Below are 13452 nucleotides of genomic sequence, written 5' to 3'. Positions count from 1 at the left end.
TATGTACCATTTATAATTTAGTAACACTTACAGGCCACAAGATTGTGCCCTTTTGTGTTAGGCTCTGTAAAAAAAACTTTTCCTTTTCCCTCGTTTCTGTCTATTCTTCCTCCATTTTCAAATTTTTTCTTTTTTATGCATTTTGGTGATTTAAACATTTTTATTCTATTTTTAATTCCCACTAGCTTTCTCAGAGAGCATTCCTACTTTTCTCTGACTATTTCTTCCAGTTTCTGCCCCTCTGTGAAACCCCCAGCTCTTAGGTTCTAAGTGTTCTCTGCCATATTTTCATTCTTTACCAGTTTATCTCATTTTCCCTCCACTATTCCCCTTGCTTTTTCCCTCCCAGATCCTTCACACTCAGCCTTTCCCATTTCCTTCCCCACTGCTTTTCTCCTTCCTTTCTTCTCTTCTCCACACTCCCCCCCTGGTGTTGCTATACTTTTTTCTCTTCTCTTCTGCTCCACTACAGAGCTGGCAGCAATTCTCCAAATCAGCAGGAGCCCAGGAGCTGCCAGACCCCCAGCTGGAGGACATATTTGTGTAACCTCTGAGCAGGTTATTTTCTTTATACAATGTGAGAAAAAAAGGAAACAGAAATCCTCCCAAACTCACCAGAGTGGACATGAAGCATTCCACTAGTTTCCACACCACTGGCTGATTTAAAATATCATACCCTGAAAACAATACTGCCCTGATTTCTCTCCACATACCCATACCCTCTCTTCATAATTTGGGACATCTACCCCTGCTGACTATTTTTGCTCTCCAAAGAGTATGAAGACGTCTTTCCTGTTGCTCAGTGGCTAACTAGCTACTGCATGTCCCTCTCTTCAATGCAAAAATCTGGTCCCTTGCTCAGCTGAGCACAGTTCTAAAGGCAGGAAGTCAGAGCTAGCAGCTAGCTGTCTGCACCTAAGAGAAGCAAGCTGGCAAGATCAACGAGAATCCTGTAGCAGCTTAAAGACTAACAAATTTCTGTGGGCATAAGCTTTCATGGGCTGCAACCCACTTCATGAGATGCATGAAGTAGAAACCACAGATAGGAGGTGTGTGTATATATATATATATCACACACACACACACACACACACACACACACACACACACACACACACACACACACACACACACATCCAAGGATAAGAAACATAACAATGGGGAGGGCAAGTGCTAACAAAGTCCATTCAGTTAGGCTAGATGAGGCCTATTCACAACCGTTGATTAGACGGTGAGAATGTGTGAACAGTGAAAATTACTTCTTGTAATGAAGTCCCTATTTGACCCAGTCTGATTGTGTCAAGTTTGCATATGAGTTCCAGCTCTGCAGTTTCTCGTTGAAGTCTGGTTTTGAAGTTTTTTTGTTGAAGTATGGCAACTTTCAAGTCAGCTACAGAGTGTCCTGGGAGATTGAAGTACTCTGCTACTGACTTATGAATGTTACCATTTTTTATGTCTCATTTGTGTCCATTTATTCTTTTGCAAAGTGACAGCCTGGTTTGGCCAATGTACATGGCAGAGGGGCATTGCTGACACACGATGGCATATATTACATTAGTAGATGTGCAGGTGAATGAGCTCCTGATGGTGTGGCTGATGCAGTTAGGACCTGTGATGGTGTCACTAGAGTCGATGTGCGGGTAGAGTTGGCAACAGGGTTGTTGCAGGCATAGGTTCCTGGGTTAGTGTTGTTCTTGTATGGTGTACAGTTGCTGTTGAGTATTTGCTTCAGGTTGGGGAGCTGTCTGTAAGCAACGATAGGCCTGTGTGCTCCGCTGAGGCAGATGGTTTGTATTTTTAGATCTCAGTGCTTAGGAAGAGACAGACAGACAAGGAAGTGCCCATACAGCAGTTTATTCATGCAGCACTCAAGCTATGAGAGTTACAGATCTTAAGCTATTGTTACGACATCCAGGCTGCTAGGAGTACAAATCAGGAATCCAGGCGCTTACCAGAATGAGGGTGAAGAGACCCATATTTCACCCTATGAAGCGAGTTGCAACCAGAGAACCGATCCACCCGGGGCATCCGCTAGTACTTCAACGGATCCACGGAGAGCCTCAGCAGGGCGGTGCCCGGGGGTCTCTATTATACCCTTTATCCCCTACTCCAAGCAATGGTCTTCACCTGGCAATAAATGAGGTATATCTCAGTCCACTTAGGGATTGGGCCTTAATACTTGTTTCCTGTTAGTTTATTGGTAGCTGGCTAGGGACCATCCCAATAAGCTGACTTTAGTACCCCATAGCAGGAGCTGACCTTTAACTGGTTAATGGGGTTAGCTCATTTAGCAGAAGCTGCCTTACAGCTAGTCTGAAACAAGCCTTACGGTTAGGCATTTAGCAGAAGTTGACCTTCAAGGCGCACCTTGTGGTCAGACATCTGCTGTTAATACCAGACGGGGCCCCTCCAGACCCAAGGAAGGTAGTTCCTCTTAGCCTTTAAAGGATATTTCCAAGCCTGGCCCATAAAGGGCCTGTTAGTAATTATGAAGCCTGTTATAGATTTTAGGGTCTTGCCTTGTCATGCTAAGCTGAATCCGCGTTACAATATTCTTGCGCGCCCTACAACCTGCCTGCCACGGCTTGAGCAAGTGAGGGATCATCTGCTAGGATAGGTTATAGATCCTTAATGATGTGTTGGAGAGATTTTAGTTGGGGGCTGTAGGTGATGGCCAGTGGTGTTCTGTTTTCTTTGTTGGGTCTGTCCTGTAGTAGGTGACTTCTGGGTACCTGTCTGGCTCTGTCAATTTGTTTCTTCACCTCCCCAGGTATTGTAGTTTTAAGAATGTTTTATGGAGATCCTGTAGGTGTTTGTCTCTGTCTGAGGGATCGGAGCAAATCCGGTTTATCTTAGGGCTTGGCTGTAGACAATGGATCGTGTAATGTGTCCAGGGTGGAAACTGCAGGCATGAAGGTATGTATTGCAGTCAGTTGGTTTTCAGTATAGGATGGTATTAACATGACCATCCCTTATTTGTATTGTAGTTTCCAGGAAGTGGATTTCTTGTGGGGAGTGGTCCAGGCTTCTAGCTTTCTAATCAACTTCTAGCTTTCTAATCAAGGGCTGTGAATAGGCCTCATCTACCCTAACTGAATTGACTTTGTTAGCACTTGCCCTGCCCACTGTTATGTTTCTTACCCTTGGATGTATATATATATCCTATCTGTGATTTCCATTTCATGCATCTGATGAAGTGGGTTGCAGCCCACGATAGCTTATGCCCACAGAAATTTGTTAGTCTTTAAGGTGCTACAGGACTCTCGTTGTTTTTGCTGTACACAGACTAACACAGCTACCCCTTTGGAACTTTTCACCATGGAAAGCTGGCAAGGTAAATTTAGCGCTGGGGCATTTGAATAGCTTCTTGCTATAGTCCAGGAGTTGCAGTTTCCCGGAAGTTTTCAAAACTTGGGAAGGTTCCAACCAAATCAGAACTATTGGCAGGTATGCACTAATGGCTTTCCTTCTCTGCCCTTTGCTCCCACTTACAAGAGGAATAATGGTAGGATCCCTTGATGCATGTACGCTCTTATGGGAGCACTGAACAGGATGAACATCTGCTCTAAACAAAGCTAGAAGCTTAACAGGACCAACACTCTTCTGGTCTCTGGCTTCAGCTTGAAAACTAGAGAGCACGCGCAAACTTCAGTGTGTGCAAAAATCTGGAAGCTTCCCAGCTACCACAGCTCCTCCAACACACCTGCTACAATCTCCCATCAATCTCCCCAGTTAAACAATCTTCCATGAATCTCCCTAGTTAAACTGGCCCATCAATAGTGGGTAGGAGCACAGGCAGACCTTACAATTCAAGGCTGCCACGTTTATTTTTTGTTCTACTACCTGTACTGCAGGTTGAGTGGCCTCAGTGACCACATATCTCCAGAAGGATACACTCTTCCAGGTATGTCTTGTGCTCATCTGTAAGGAGCTGCCTCACAGGTTAAGAACCACTGGCGGTAAATGGTGAGATTCATTGCTAGCTGTAGCAAAAAGTATTGTCAAATTCAACTTTTGAGTAAACTGCTGCTGCCAGTTTATCTTGTGAGATATTTTTTGAAGTAAAAAGGAAAGAAAATATTTATTCTTTATTAAAAATAATAAACTTCTGAACATTTTTTCAAAATTAAATTGGCCCCCATAAACTGTTTTGCTTTCAACATGATTTTTAAGTTGTCAAGAGAATACAACTAACGGTAAAATTGAACATGCAGTAACACAATTTACTGTCTGTAATACTCTTTTTACCCTACATCCCTTGAAAAAACCAATGCCCAACCCTACAACTGATTTCCCATATCATACAATAGATTACATCCTAAAAGAATGGAAAGTTGTGCTATATCTTCTGCCTTTTACATCATTGATCCTGGCAGCAGGCCTTCAGTTAACCACAGAGAGCTTACTGCAAGTCTTCCATCAACAGCAGGTAGTGGTAAAGAAGCCAGGTTTTCTGTAAAAGCCATCCCATTAACAGAAACAATGCCTTTTTTATTTTTAGACCATTTCTGTATCTTTTTTTCTGTTATCAGAGTACTGGCCATAACTGGTGTTTTCTCATGAGACCCACACTTGGTGCGGTTTTATATCGACATTATACAAGAAAACTACATTAAAAGAACGAACATTCAAAACCTGGAAAATGCCAGAGTCACGATCACCTGTGCAACCTTAATTTGGCCACCGTTTGCCTATGCATTACAATGCAGCCTTTAATTATATGATCACACTCTATTTTCTCCACAGGACCTCATTTACTGAGCAGGTTGGACGATGCTCACTTACTGAGCAGCTATTCAATATTTTATTTTATCCTGATTGTTCAATGCTTTAGTTACTGCATAATGTTCGAACCTTCTTAGAATAAAATTATTACTTTCCTCAGTCTTTCTACAGCACTCATCACTACAGGATTTGTATGCTTAATAAACATTTATTAATTTACCTTCACAACACCTTTCAGAGGTGAGAGGATGGTACTATCATCATTTTACAGGTGCGGAACTGAGGCACAGAAAGATGAAGGTTAAAAGTTTCCACTAAATTTGGATGCCCAATTTTAAACACTTAGGACCTAATTTTTCCAGAGTCAGTAGCACTTTATGACATCAAAGCACAGCTCTCATTGACTTCAGCTGCAGCTTTGAGAGCTCAGTATATCAGACCCCAGAGCCTCAAGACAGGCTACCAGAAAATGAGGCACACACAATTAGTGACCACCTGTGAAGAGTTTAGTTTAAATGACTTGCCCAGCATGCTGCAAAAATTCTGTGGCAGAGGCAGGGATAAAAACATCTAACTCTACAGGGCAGCATTCAACTGACTTAACCAGGAGATCCTTCTTTGTCTTTCCACAATCTCCTACCTCATTCACTATACACCATACCGACTTCTGCCAAAAAATCAAGCAGTGGTCCTACACGCAATGGTCTCCTTTTTCCTAACTCTTGAGTGCTTACACTTGCAACCTTAGTAAAGTTCTTTTAGAATAGTTTGTGTGTCTGTATCTTCAGAGATTTGAAAAACAAAGCAGCATACTGAAAAGACAGAAATCGACAACATGTTGACGTCCGCAGGATTCATCACCAGGGTTGGAATCTTTTGATCCACCGCACAGACCTCTGCCACTTGAGCCGACGGAGCAACTGATAGCAAGAGTAGGTTGTCCTCCTCCATGCAAACACACACTTACACGCACGTGCACACCCAAATTGCCAGTGAACCCATTCCCTCTAAGCCCGATCCCTTTTGCTTTGTCACCTCCAACCTCTCCCTTTCTTGTCGCTTTCCCAACCCTGGTTCCTTGACCCATCTCCTTGCCTAGCTGGTCCCTGTCTCCAATCCTCAGGCTTCTCATACCAATCCCAGTTTTTCTGGCTCCCCAGTTCTAATCTCTCACTCTGGGCTCACTGTCCAAGTCCTAGTCATCCTCTCCCCACACCCTATTCCAGGCTTTTTTCCTGAAGAGGCAGTCTCAGTTCCCCACTCTTGATTCTTCTTCCTATCCATCCCTCCCCTCAGCCACCACTGGCTCCCTGGTCAGTGTCCATCCTCACCCCTTCCCAGCTCCAAGGCCCAGTCTCTCCCCTCCCTGGCTCCTAGTCCTAATCTCTTTGCCCAACCGGTCCCAGTTCTCCTCTCACACTTCAGTTGCTTGTCAGATTTGTCCCCACTCCCTCTACATTGGTTCCTAGTCTCAGCCCCTTGTCCAGCCAGTCCCCCTGCTCCCTGCTCTATTCTCAGTGTTTCCTCCAGTCAACTGATCTGGCTTTTGTCCCCTCTGCATTCAAATCAGATAGCTTACTCCTCCACACTGTGTGGGTGGCAGAAAGGGGTCAACGGAGAGCACCAGTGATAGGCTTGCTGTGCTCAGGTCCATTATCTGGCCCCACTCTGGCCTGGAGCAGCCATTAAAGGGGAAAGTCCAGTTATGTCCCTGTTGCCCTGGTCTGGAACATGATCAGTCACCCAGTTTGGACAGCACTAGGAGTTGTGATGGACCAAGACATGGAAACTAGAGGAGACATTATCTGCTAAAATCAGAGTCTCTACTGAGCATTCATGAAGTGTGTTTTTTAGAGGCTTATAACTTATCCAGGTTTGGTCAGATTTTCACAAGGATGGCAAAATGCATATCCCCTCACACAAAGGACCCCAGCTGCCTCATCCTGCCTCCATGCAGCCAAATTTCAAGTACCTGCTCCGAAGCACAGGGTCACTGGAGCTATTCAAAGAAAAGGTCAACAGAATTTTTTTTAATATAGACAAAACAATGCATTTTCCCCTAGCCTCATTATCCATAACATCTTAACCATTTTGGCTGAAACTAATTAACTAAATATAGAACTCCACCTGAGACAAGATAATGTAAGTTTGGCAAAGTTATCATCAACTGAAAATAGGGTCTTATAATGGGAAGTGTCAAGCAATATTAACAACAGGCAGCACTACCAGCCCCACCTATAATAAAATCTGTCCACTCCCTTAGGTCTCAGCACAAGGCCATGGAAGTCAACAGGAGTTAACACTGATTTCAGCAGCAGTAGGTTTAGACCCCTAACTAACTACTCATAGTGTTTTGCTCTTTGGAAGTTATGCGAGGGCTTTAAAAGACTAGACATTCACCCAGATGCAAAGCTCAAAATACAAGGATTCCTAATGTTGCTTAAAGTCAGACTTAAAATGAAAAGAAACACATGATCGCACACCAAACAATTAGACTTGATTCCTGCCATTTTATGCTTGGTAATTACCTGAAAATGTTATTAATAAAATAGTTTTGACACAGCCTAGCGAGAAGGCAGAAAGCAGTGGTGAAGATTGAAGTTTTTAAGAAATTCTACAGCAGAAGAGGAATTAACTAGGTGACTGAGCTTAAAGCACCTGCAAAAACCTTAGTTTTCCATTTAAAAAAAAAAAGGGGGGTTTGAGGAGAAGGTCTACTTGACTGTCCATTTTGTGATAATGAACTTTCTCGGGATGGATTGATACAACGAAATGTCAGGCTCAGGCATGATTCAAAATATATTCCAAAGACAAGCATTCCCAGTGCAACCTTTTTAAAAACCACAAACCCTCTGATTCATATGTCAAAAGTCACCCTGGAGAACATCAGCAAAGCAAGAGTGCTCTAGAGATATTCTTAAAGAAAACTCCATCACAACTTTAGTTAATACACTAACAGACATATGGCTAGCTTTGATAACCAATAATGGATGTTGCCCTAGACACCATAAATGAAAAAAAGCAGGACAGAGATTATGGCTTCAATGTCAGTGACAAAAACACTGAAGCACAGAACAATCATGTCTTTTAAACTGTTTGATCAGAGTGACTGATAGAGAACTATTAGTTGAACAGATTCACAAAATCCTACTTTAAAGTGGGTTTCTGCCCACGAAAGCTTATGCCCAAATAAATTGTTTAGTCTTTAAGGTGCCACAGAACTCTCGTTGTTCTACTTTAAAGTAATTATTGATTTCCTCCCCCCTACCGCCCCCAGATGTGTGCAATTTAACTTAGACTAAAATCTTAGACATTAATATTTGGGTTCTCAACTACTTCTCAGGCTTTTCTTTTCACAAAACCATGTAAAAGAAAGGTTTGAAACTGCTTTAAAATCAGTTTCTTTGTTCTTGGATCTTCCTAGACAGGTGACTAATCCTTCGCAGAAACAGCACCCTCATTTTAAGCTAACCTCATGTTGTCATGAGAAAGAAGACATGGGCAGAAATATGTTTTATCTGGTTTAAGAAGTTAATACTGATAAAGACAATATTAAGACACTGTGTGTAAGGCATAAGTGTGTGTGTGTGTGTGTGTGTGTGTGTGCGCGCGCGCACGCTACCTGTCACTGAATATAACAGCATCCTGAATTACCACTTGTCTTGAAACAGCCAAGATATTTTCACTATATTAAACAGTTTCCTTATGCGTTACTGTATAGTTTCCATTACGTTAATATACTCATAATTGGTCTTATATTATATTATCTCTGACAGTTTTTAGGCCTCGTAGTTACTTGATGTAGTCAATTTAAAGACATTTGTGTCTGAGGATGACTTGATAATATTTGCTAATGAAGTATTTTGGCCTGATGAGAGTTTTCTTCTCTTAAACTTTCAAGTATGTGTCCTACGAAAAAGAAACCTGATGAACTACAAATCTAGATAATCTAGATATAAGTGTACTGTTCATTTCGTTTAAAAGCTTGTTTCCTTTAAAAAAAAATCTGAACTGTACCTTTCACATGTATTTGTTGTTACTTCTTAGTACAATGTCTAGCAAATGGAAAAGATAAAGCAGTTGCCTGTTTTTGGATTGCTGCCTGAAGGTCAGAAATTAAGGAAAACCTGGCATTGTAACAGTAAGTAAACATCACCTCTCCACTAAGCTCTAAAAGAAATTACTAGCATCAAAAATACAAAAAAATGTTGCATATTTTGCCAATTTTTTATGAACTTGCTGGCACATTAATCAATGGAATAATCATCCAAAATAATTCCAGCCAATCTTGCTTACATCAGTTTGTCTTATTACCAACAAGAGAGAGCAGTATTAGGTTGATAAGGACAGTTTAAAACAGGGGTGCCAAACATTTGCTGTAGCGGACCAGATTTGAATTAAATGTACTTCAAATGGGCCATACATACCATAAATCGAAATACGAGGCACTTTTGGAGAGCTGTGTCTCGTGCACACAGTGCTCCACGCGCTGCCACCAGAGTACACAGATCTCGTGACAGCATGCGCTGCCACGAGATCCCGCAGCGTCGTACCCGCTGCCTCCAGGGGATGGACCAAAAAGGTTGGCGGGCCATATCCGGCCCATGGCCCGGATGATTGACACCCCTGGTTTAAAAATAAATAAATAAAATAAAATAAAAAACAATTCCTATGCAAATATAAAAACTTGCAGCAGCTATGCATTAGATAAAGCTTTGCAACACTTCCAGTTAAGTAACAAAAATGCATGCCAACAGGCAGAAGGGAAACAAAAATTCACCCCTCCCACAACCTCTCAACTCACTCTTGCAGTGTTTCCACTCCTTTTTCTTTATACTGCAGTTCTTGCTTCATCTGTGCCAACTCTCGTTTCAGTCTAGAAAGCTTAACACAAAATATTTTTAAGCAAAAATATATTATAGCAACACATCACTGAGGAACTATAATTGTTCTTTCAAATACCAATAATTTTAAATTACTGTGCATTGTTCAAAGACTAGCATTTTCAAACTGAAAAAGTGATTATCTGTTTTTAATCTAAGGGGGGAAAAACAATCAACAAATGCTTTATAGAAATATTAATAAAAACCTGCCCAACAATGGTCACAAAGTAACAACACTGCTAAATGTACAGGGTAATTGTTCCTTTGCATAACCTACTATGCTGATTGCTATCACTTGTGCTAATGGCCAACACGTCTCAGTCTGCGTGTGATTTCCCATTTTCTATCCCCCCGGAACAGTGATTTCCCACCTAACTCTGTGGTAGACAGCCCCCCAAAGACCTACCGAGCTTTATTTAACTGTATTGCAAACAGCCTGCTCAGGCAGTCCAAATAGGGAAGAGGTTCAGTATTATGGTTTTTTCAATGGGAATGTTCGTTGAAAGTCACTAGAGACTGTGACGATTCATCTGCCCATTTTTATATCTGTATTATAAAATACAAGCACAAAGTGAACCCTCAGCAGCAGTAAGTGTAACAAACATTTACGTAACATAATAATAAGCTGCTGTTCATTATAATCTCCAAAATTTGGTGTGTATCTGTAGTGACCTCTACTATCAGGCTTCACTACCTTAATAAAGTTGCTCTTTAATTGATGCTCATTATAACAGCTATAATACACAGAATTATGTCTGTTTTTATATGGATGTTTTATACTTTTGGCTAAAAAAAGCACATAAGTTTTCGAACAGGCACTCCTTTGTATATACTTTCAATAAATTATGCAGTCAATCTACTGCCACAGGAAAAAAAAGAAAAATGTGAGTTTCATAAACATAAAATATGAACTGAGTCTCCCAGAGATTCAGCTGGTCTTCACCAATGTATCCTAAACACTGATAAGACAGTTAAATCAATAAGTGACAAAATGATTAACATGACATCTCTCTGATGCCACGCAAAAACAGAAATCACTACATCATCATATTACTACAGACAATATATAGTAACTTCTTGGATTATCTAGCCCAACCCTTATAAAACTCAGCTAAAATAAACTACATGATTAATATCTTGCATGTATATATATTTGATGGTATATATTGCACTCTTTACATTAATTCAATATACATGAGTGCACGTAACACAGAGGATCTCCCTATACACAAAAATAAAAGGTATATTTCATGGTCACTTCCTTGTTGGACTAGAGGGGGGACAGAGATGGGAAATCCATATGCAAATAGAACGATCACTTATTTTCTTTAAACCTTATTTAGACAAACTGAGTCAAATTTAAACTTTAAACTATATTTTCTTGTTTGGTTTGCTGCATTTTCTAAACATTAGCTCACCGCATACAGTATGTTGTAAATGCATACAGACAGAATAAATGCCTTTGATGGGTGGTGAATGTAATTTATATTCAGAGCCACTCCTGTGAAAAGTGGTCACTAAATCATGAAGTCAAACGGGAACACCACCCTTCAAAGATATGTATTTTAATTTATTTCATAAGTTGAGCATCTGGCATGCTAAGTCCAATTTTAATCCATTAATAAAAGGAATATGTGATTTAGAAATATGATGTTATACACTGCTTTATTAGTTGTGGACTAATTAACTAGCTTCAATTAAATATGTAGATTTTTACTGTTCATAAGAAAACTGCCAAACAGATTTGGAAAGATAAGTATAACTTTCCCCCCTTCCATTGCAACTACTTCAGACAACACAGTATTCAAAATACAGTTCTAACCTAAAAATGATTAAGTAAAAAGGGTACCTTCTTATACAACAGATGTGGTCCATATGTGTATTCAGAGTTATATATATTTACCATAGTGTGTGGGGAAAGTGATGGGGGGGGGGGGGGAGCTGGGGTGTCATTTATTATATTTTATTCCTTTATAAATGCAGCCCTGAGCAAGTGATCTATTCTGGTTTGTGCATCAACTGAACTGATCACCAAGTTCTCAACACACAGCCACATTCTGATCTCAGTAACATCGATAGAGCCCTACTAACATGATGGCAGAATTTGAAGACAATTGGTTTGGACAGGTGTTGCTGGGGACAGAATGTGGCTTGCAGAATATTTGCTACTGGTGGTGATGCTTGAGACAGAAATAAAATTATTTTTAAAATAAAGTTGAGTTTGTGTGGCTGTCATTTAGAAAATAATTCTTTACATTTCTAAACAGACAAAAATGCCTTTAGCATCACTGAGCCATAGTAAATATGGAATATCACTGCTTTTTTATTAAATAATTATTCAGGAGTAAAAAGGTACTTTAAACACATGCAGTTTTAGAAAGCATGCACACACAATTTCTAAGCCTAATGGTGGGTGGGAGGGTGTGTCCAGCACTGTTTTCATCACATAATAACATCAAAAAAGATTACTCACTCTGTCACGACGGCTTGCTATTTCTGCTTTAATCTGGCATGGATCATACTTGGTATTAGTTGAAAACCCAGAGAATGCTAAACAGATGGAAAACAATGGCATTTTATGATAAAATTTTCACGTTTTCAGTGCATTAAATGATAGTGTGTGTAGGCTGTATGTCATGTAAAACTGTACAAATACGTTAGCCAGTTCAAACATGTTTCTAAAACTCCAAAGCCCCAACTCAGCAAATCACTTAAGCATATGCTTAAGTGTTTTGATGGATAAGGGACAAAAAAAAAAAAAAAAAAAAAAAAAAAAGTACATACTTGTAAAAGTGTGGGCTGCATGGCATTCTGGGTTCCCAAACTTGAGTCATTCTATTTCAAAGATGGAACAAGCTTATTTGTCTACAACTTCCAGACAGATCATTGTAGGCTATAATAATCATTTGTGGCAAGACATGCTCTGTGTAATTATTTCTGAGTAAAACAGAAATGTTGTAGCCAAAATGATTTCTTCTAAACAGTAGGGTCTAAAAATTGACAGTATATTTAAGGATTTTTCCATTTATTTTTTTTGCCGTTTAGGAACTTTCATACAAATGTAACACATTTAATGGCCCTATGGTAACAGATTTTATTTACAACCTCCTCAACATGACTTCAGATAGAAGTCATTTTTGGCTGTTAGTTAAATGTCTGGTATTTATGTGCAATAAATGTAAGAATTTATTTAGCTGGCCAAAATTTGGACTGAACCATCTAATAGAATGTGGATCAATTTGGTACCAAATACAGATAAAGGAAGTAAAATCACATAATTAGAAAATTCAATTTAATAAAGCTGTTCTAAGAACAGAAAAGTAGAAGTTGTTCCATATCAAAATCAACCAATCAATCAGTTTCCAACTCAATCATCTCAGACTGATGAAATTCTGTCTGCTTGCATGCACTGAATTGCAACAACCACATGCAAGTTCACAGTTCAAAAATTTCCTCACTCTCAGAGTTATAGCCCCTTAATAGCAAGCATTTTAATAATCTTATCACAGCTTTACTTTGGAGAGCGCTCCAATTTAAAGACACTTTTGTGTTTTCTCTAGACTGAGGTTTTCTAAGATGCAACATCATTTCACACGCCAACATATTCTTTCTTCTTTCTGTAAGATTCAAGATTCCAAAAATCAATCTAGGCTAAATTCTAACTGGGAAATTATCCTAAGTTCTTCACTATCTATCCTGAATTGCTATAGAGCAGCACGGTCTGTTGATTAAAAGCTTCTACATTCCATTCCACTGTAATTATCAGGATCACCTTTGGAGTCTTTTTTAAAAAATTGGCACTACAGTAGCTACCTTCCAGTCATTTGATACACATTTATTTCAG

General features: G+C 39.9%; 1 protein-coding gene across 3 annotated transcripts in view; it reads right to left on the bottom strand.

The window, feature by feature from the left end:
* WWC3 (WWC family member 3) overlaps window positions 1-13452 on the bottom strand; it is a 146657-nt gene that overhangs the window by 74537 nt on the left and 58668 nt on the right. For 2 of the 3 annotated variants that reach the window (XM_067553011.1, XM_067553012.1), the window contains exons 4-5: window positions 12082-12158; window positions 9530-9609 (exon numbers count right to left, since the gene is read on the bottom strand). In XM_067553011.1, the coding sequence (XP_067409112.1) occupies window positions 9530-9609; window positions 12082-12158 (157 nt within the window). The remainder of the gene's footprint in view (window positions 1-9529; window positions 9610-12081; window positions 12159-13452) is intronic. The other variant, XM_067553014.1, reaches the window with a different exon arrangement.

Source organism: Emydura macquarii, unplaced genomic scaffold, assembly GCF_026122565.2.
Source record: "Emydura macquarii macquarii isolate MOO-44397 ecotype Brisbane River unplaced genomic scaffold, CSIRO-AGI_Emac_v2 contig_1424, whole genome shotgun sequence".
NCBI lineage: Eukaryota > Metazoa > Chordata > Testudines > Chelidae > Emydura > Emydura macquarii.
This window is presented reverse-complemented; position numbering and strand designations above follow the sequence as displayed.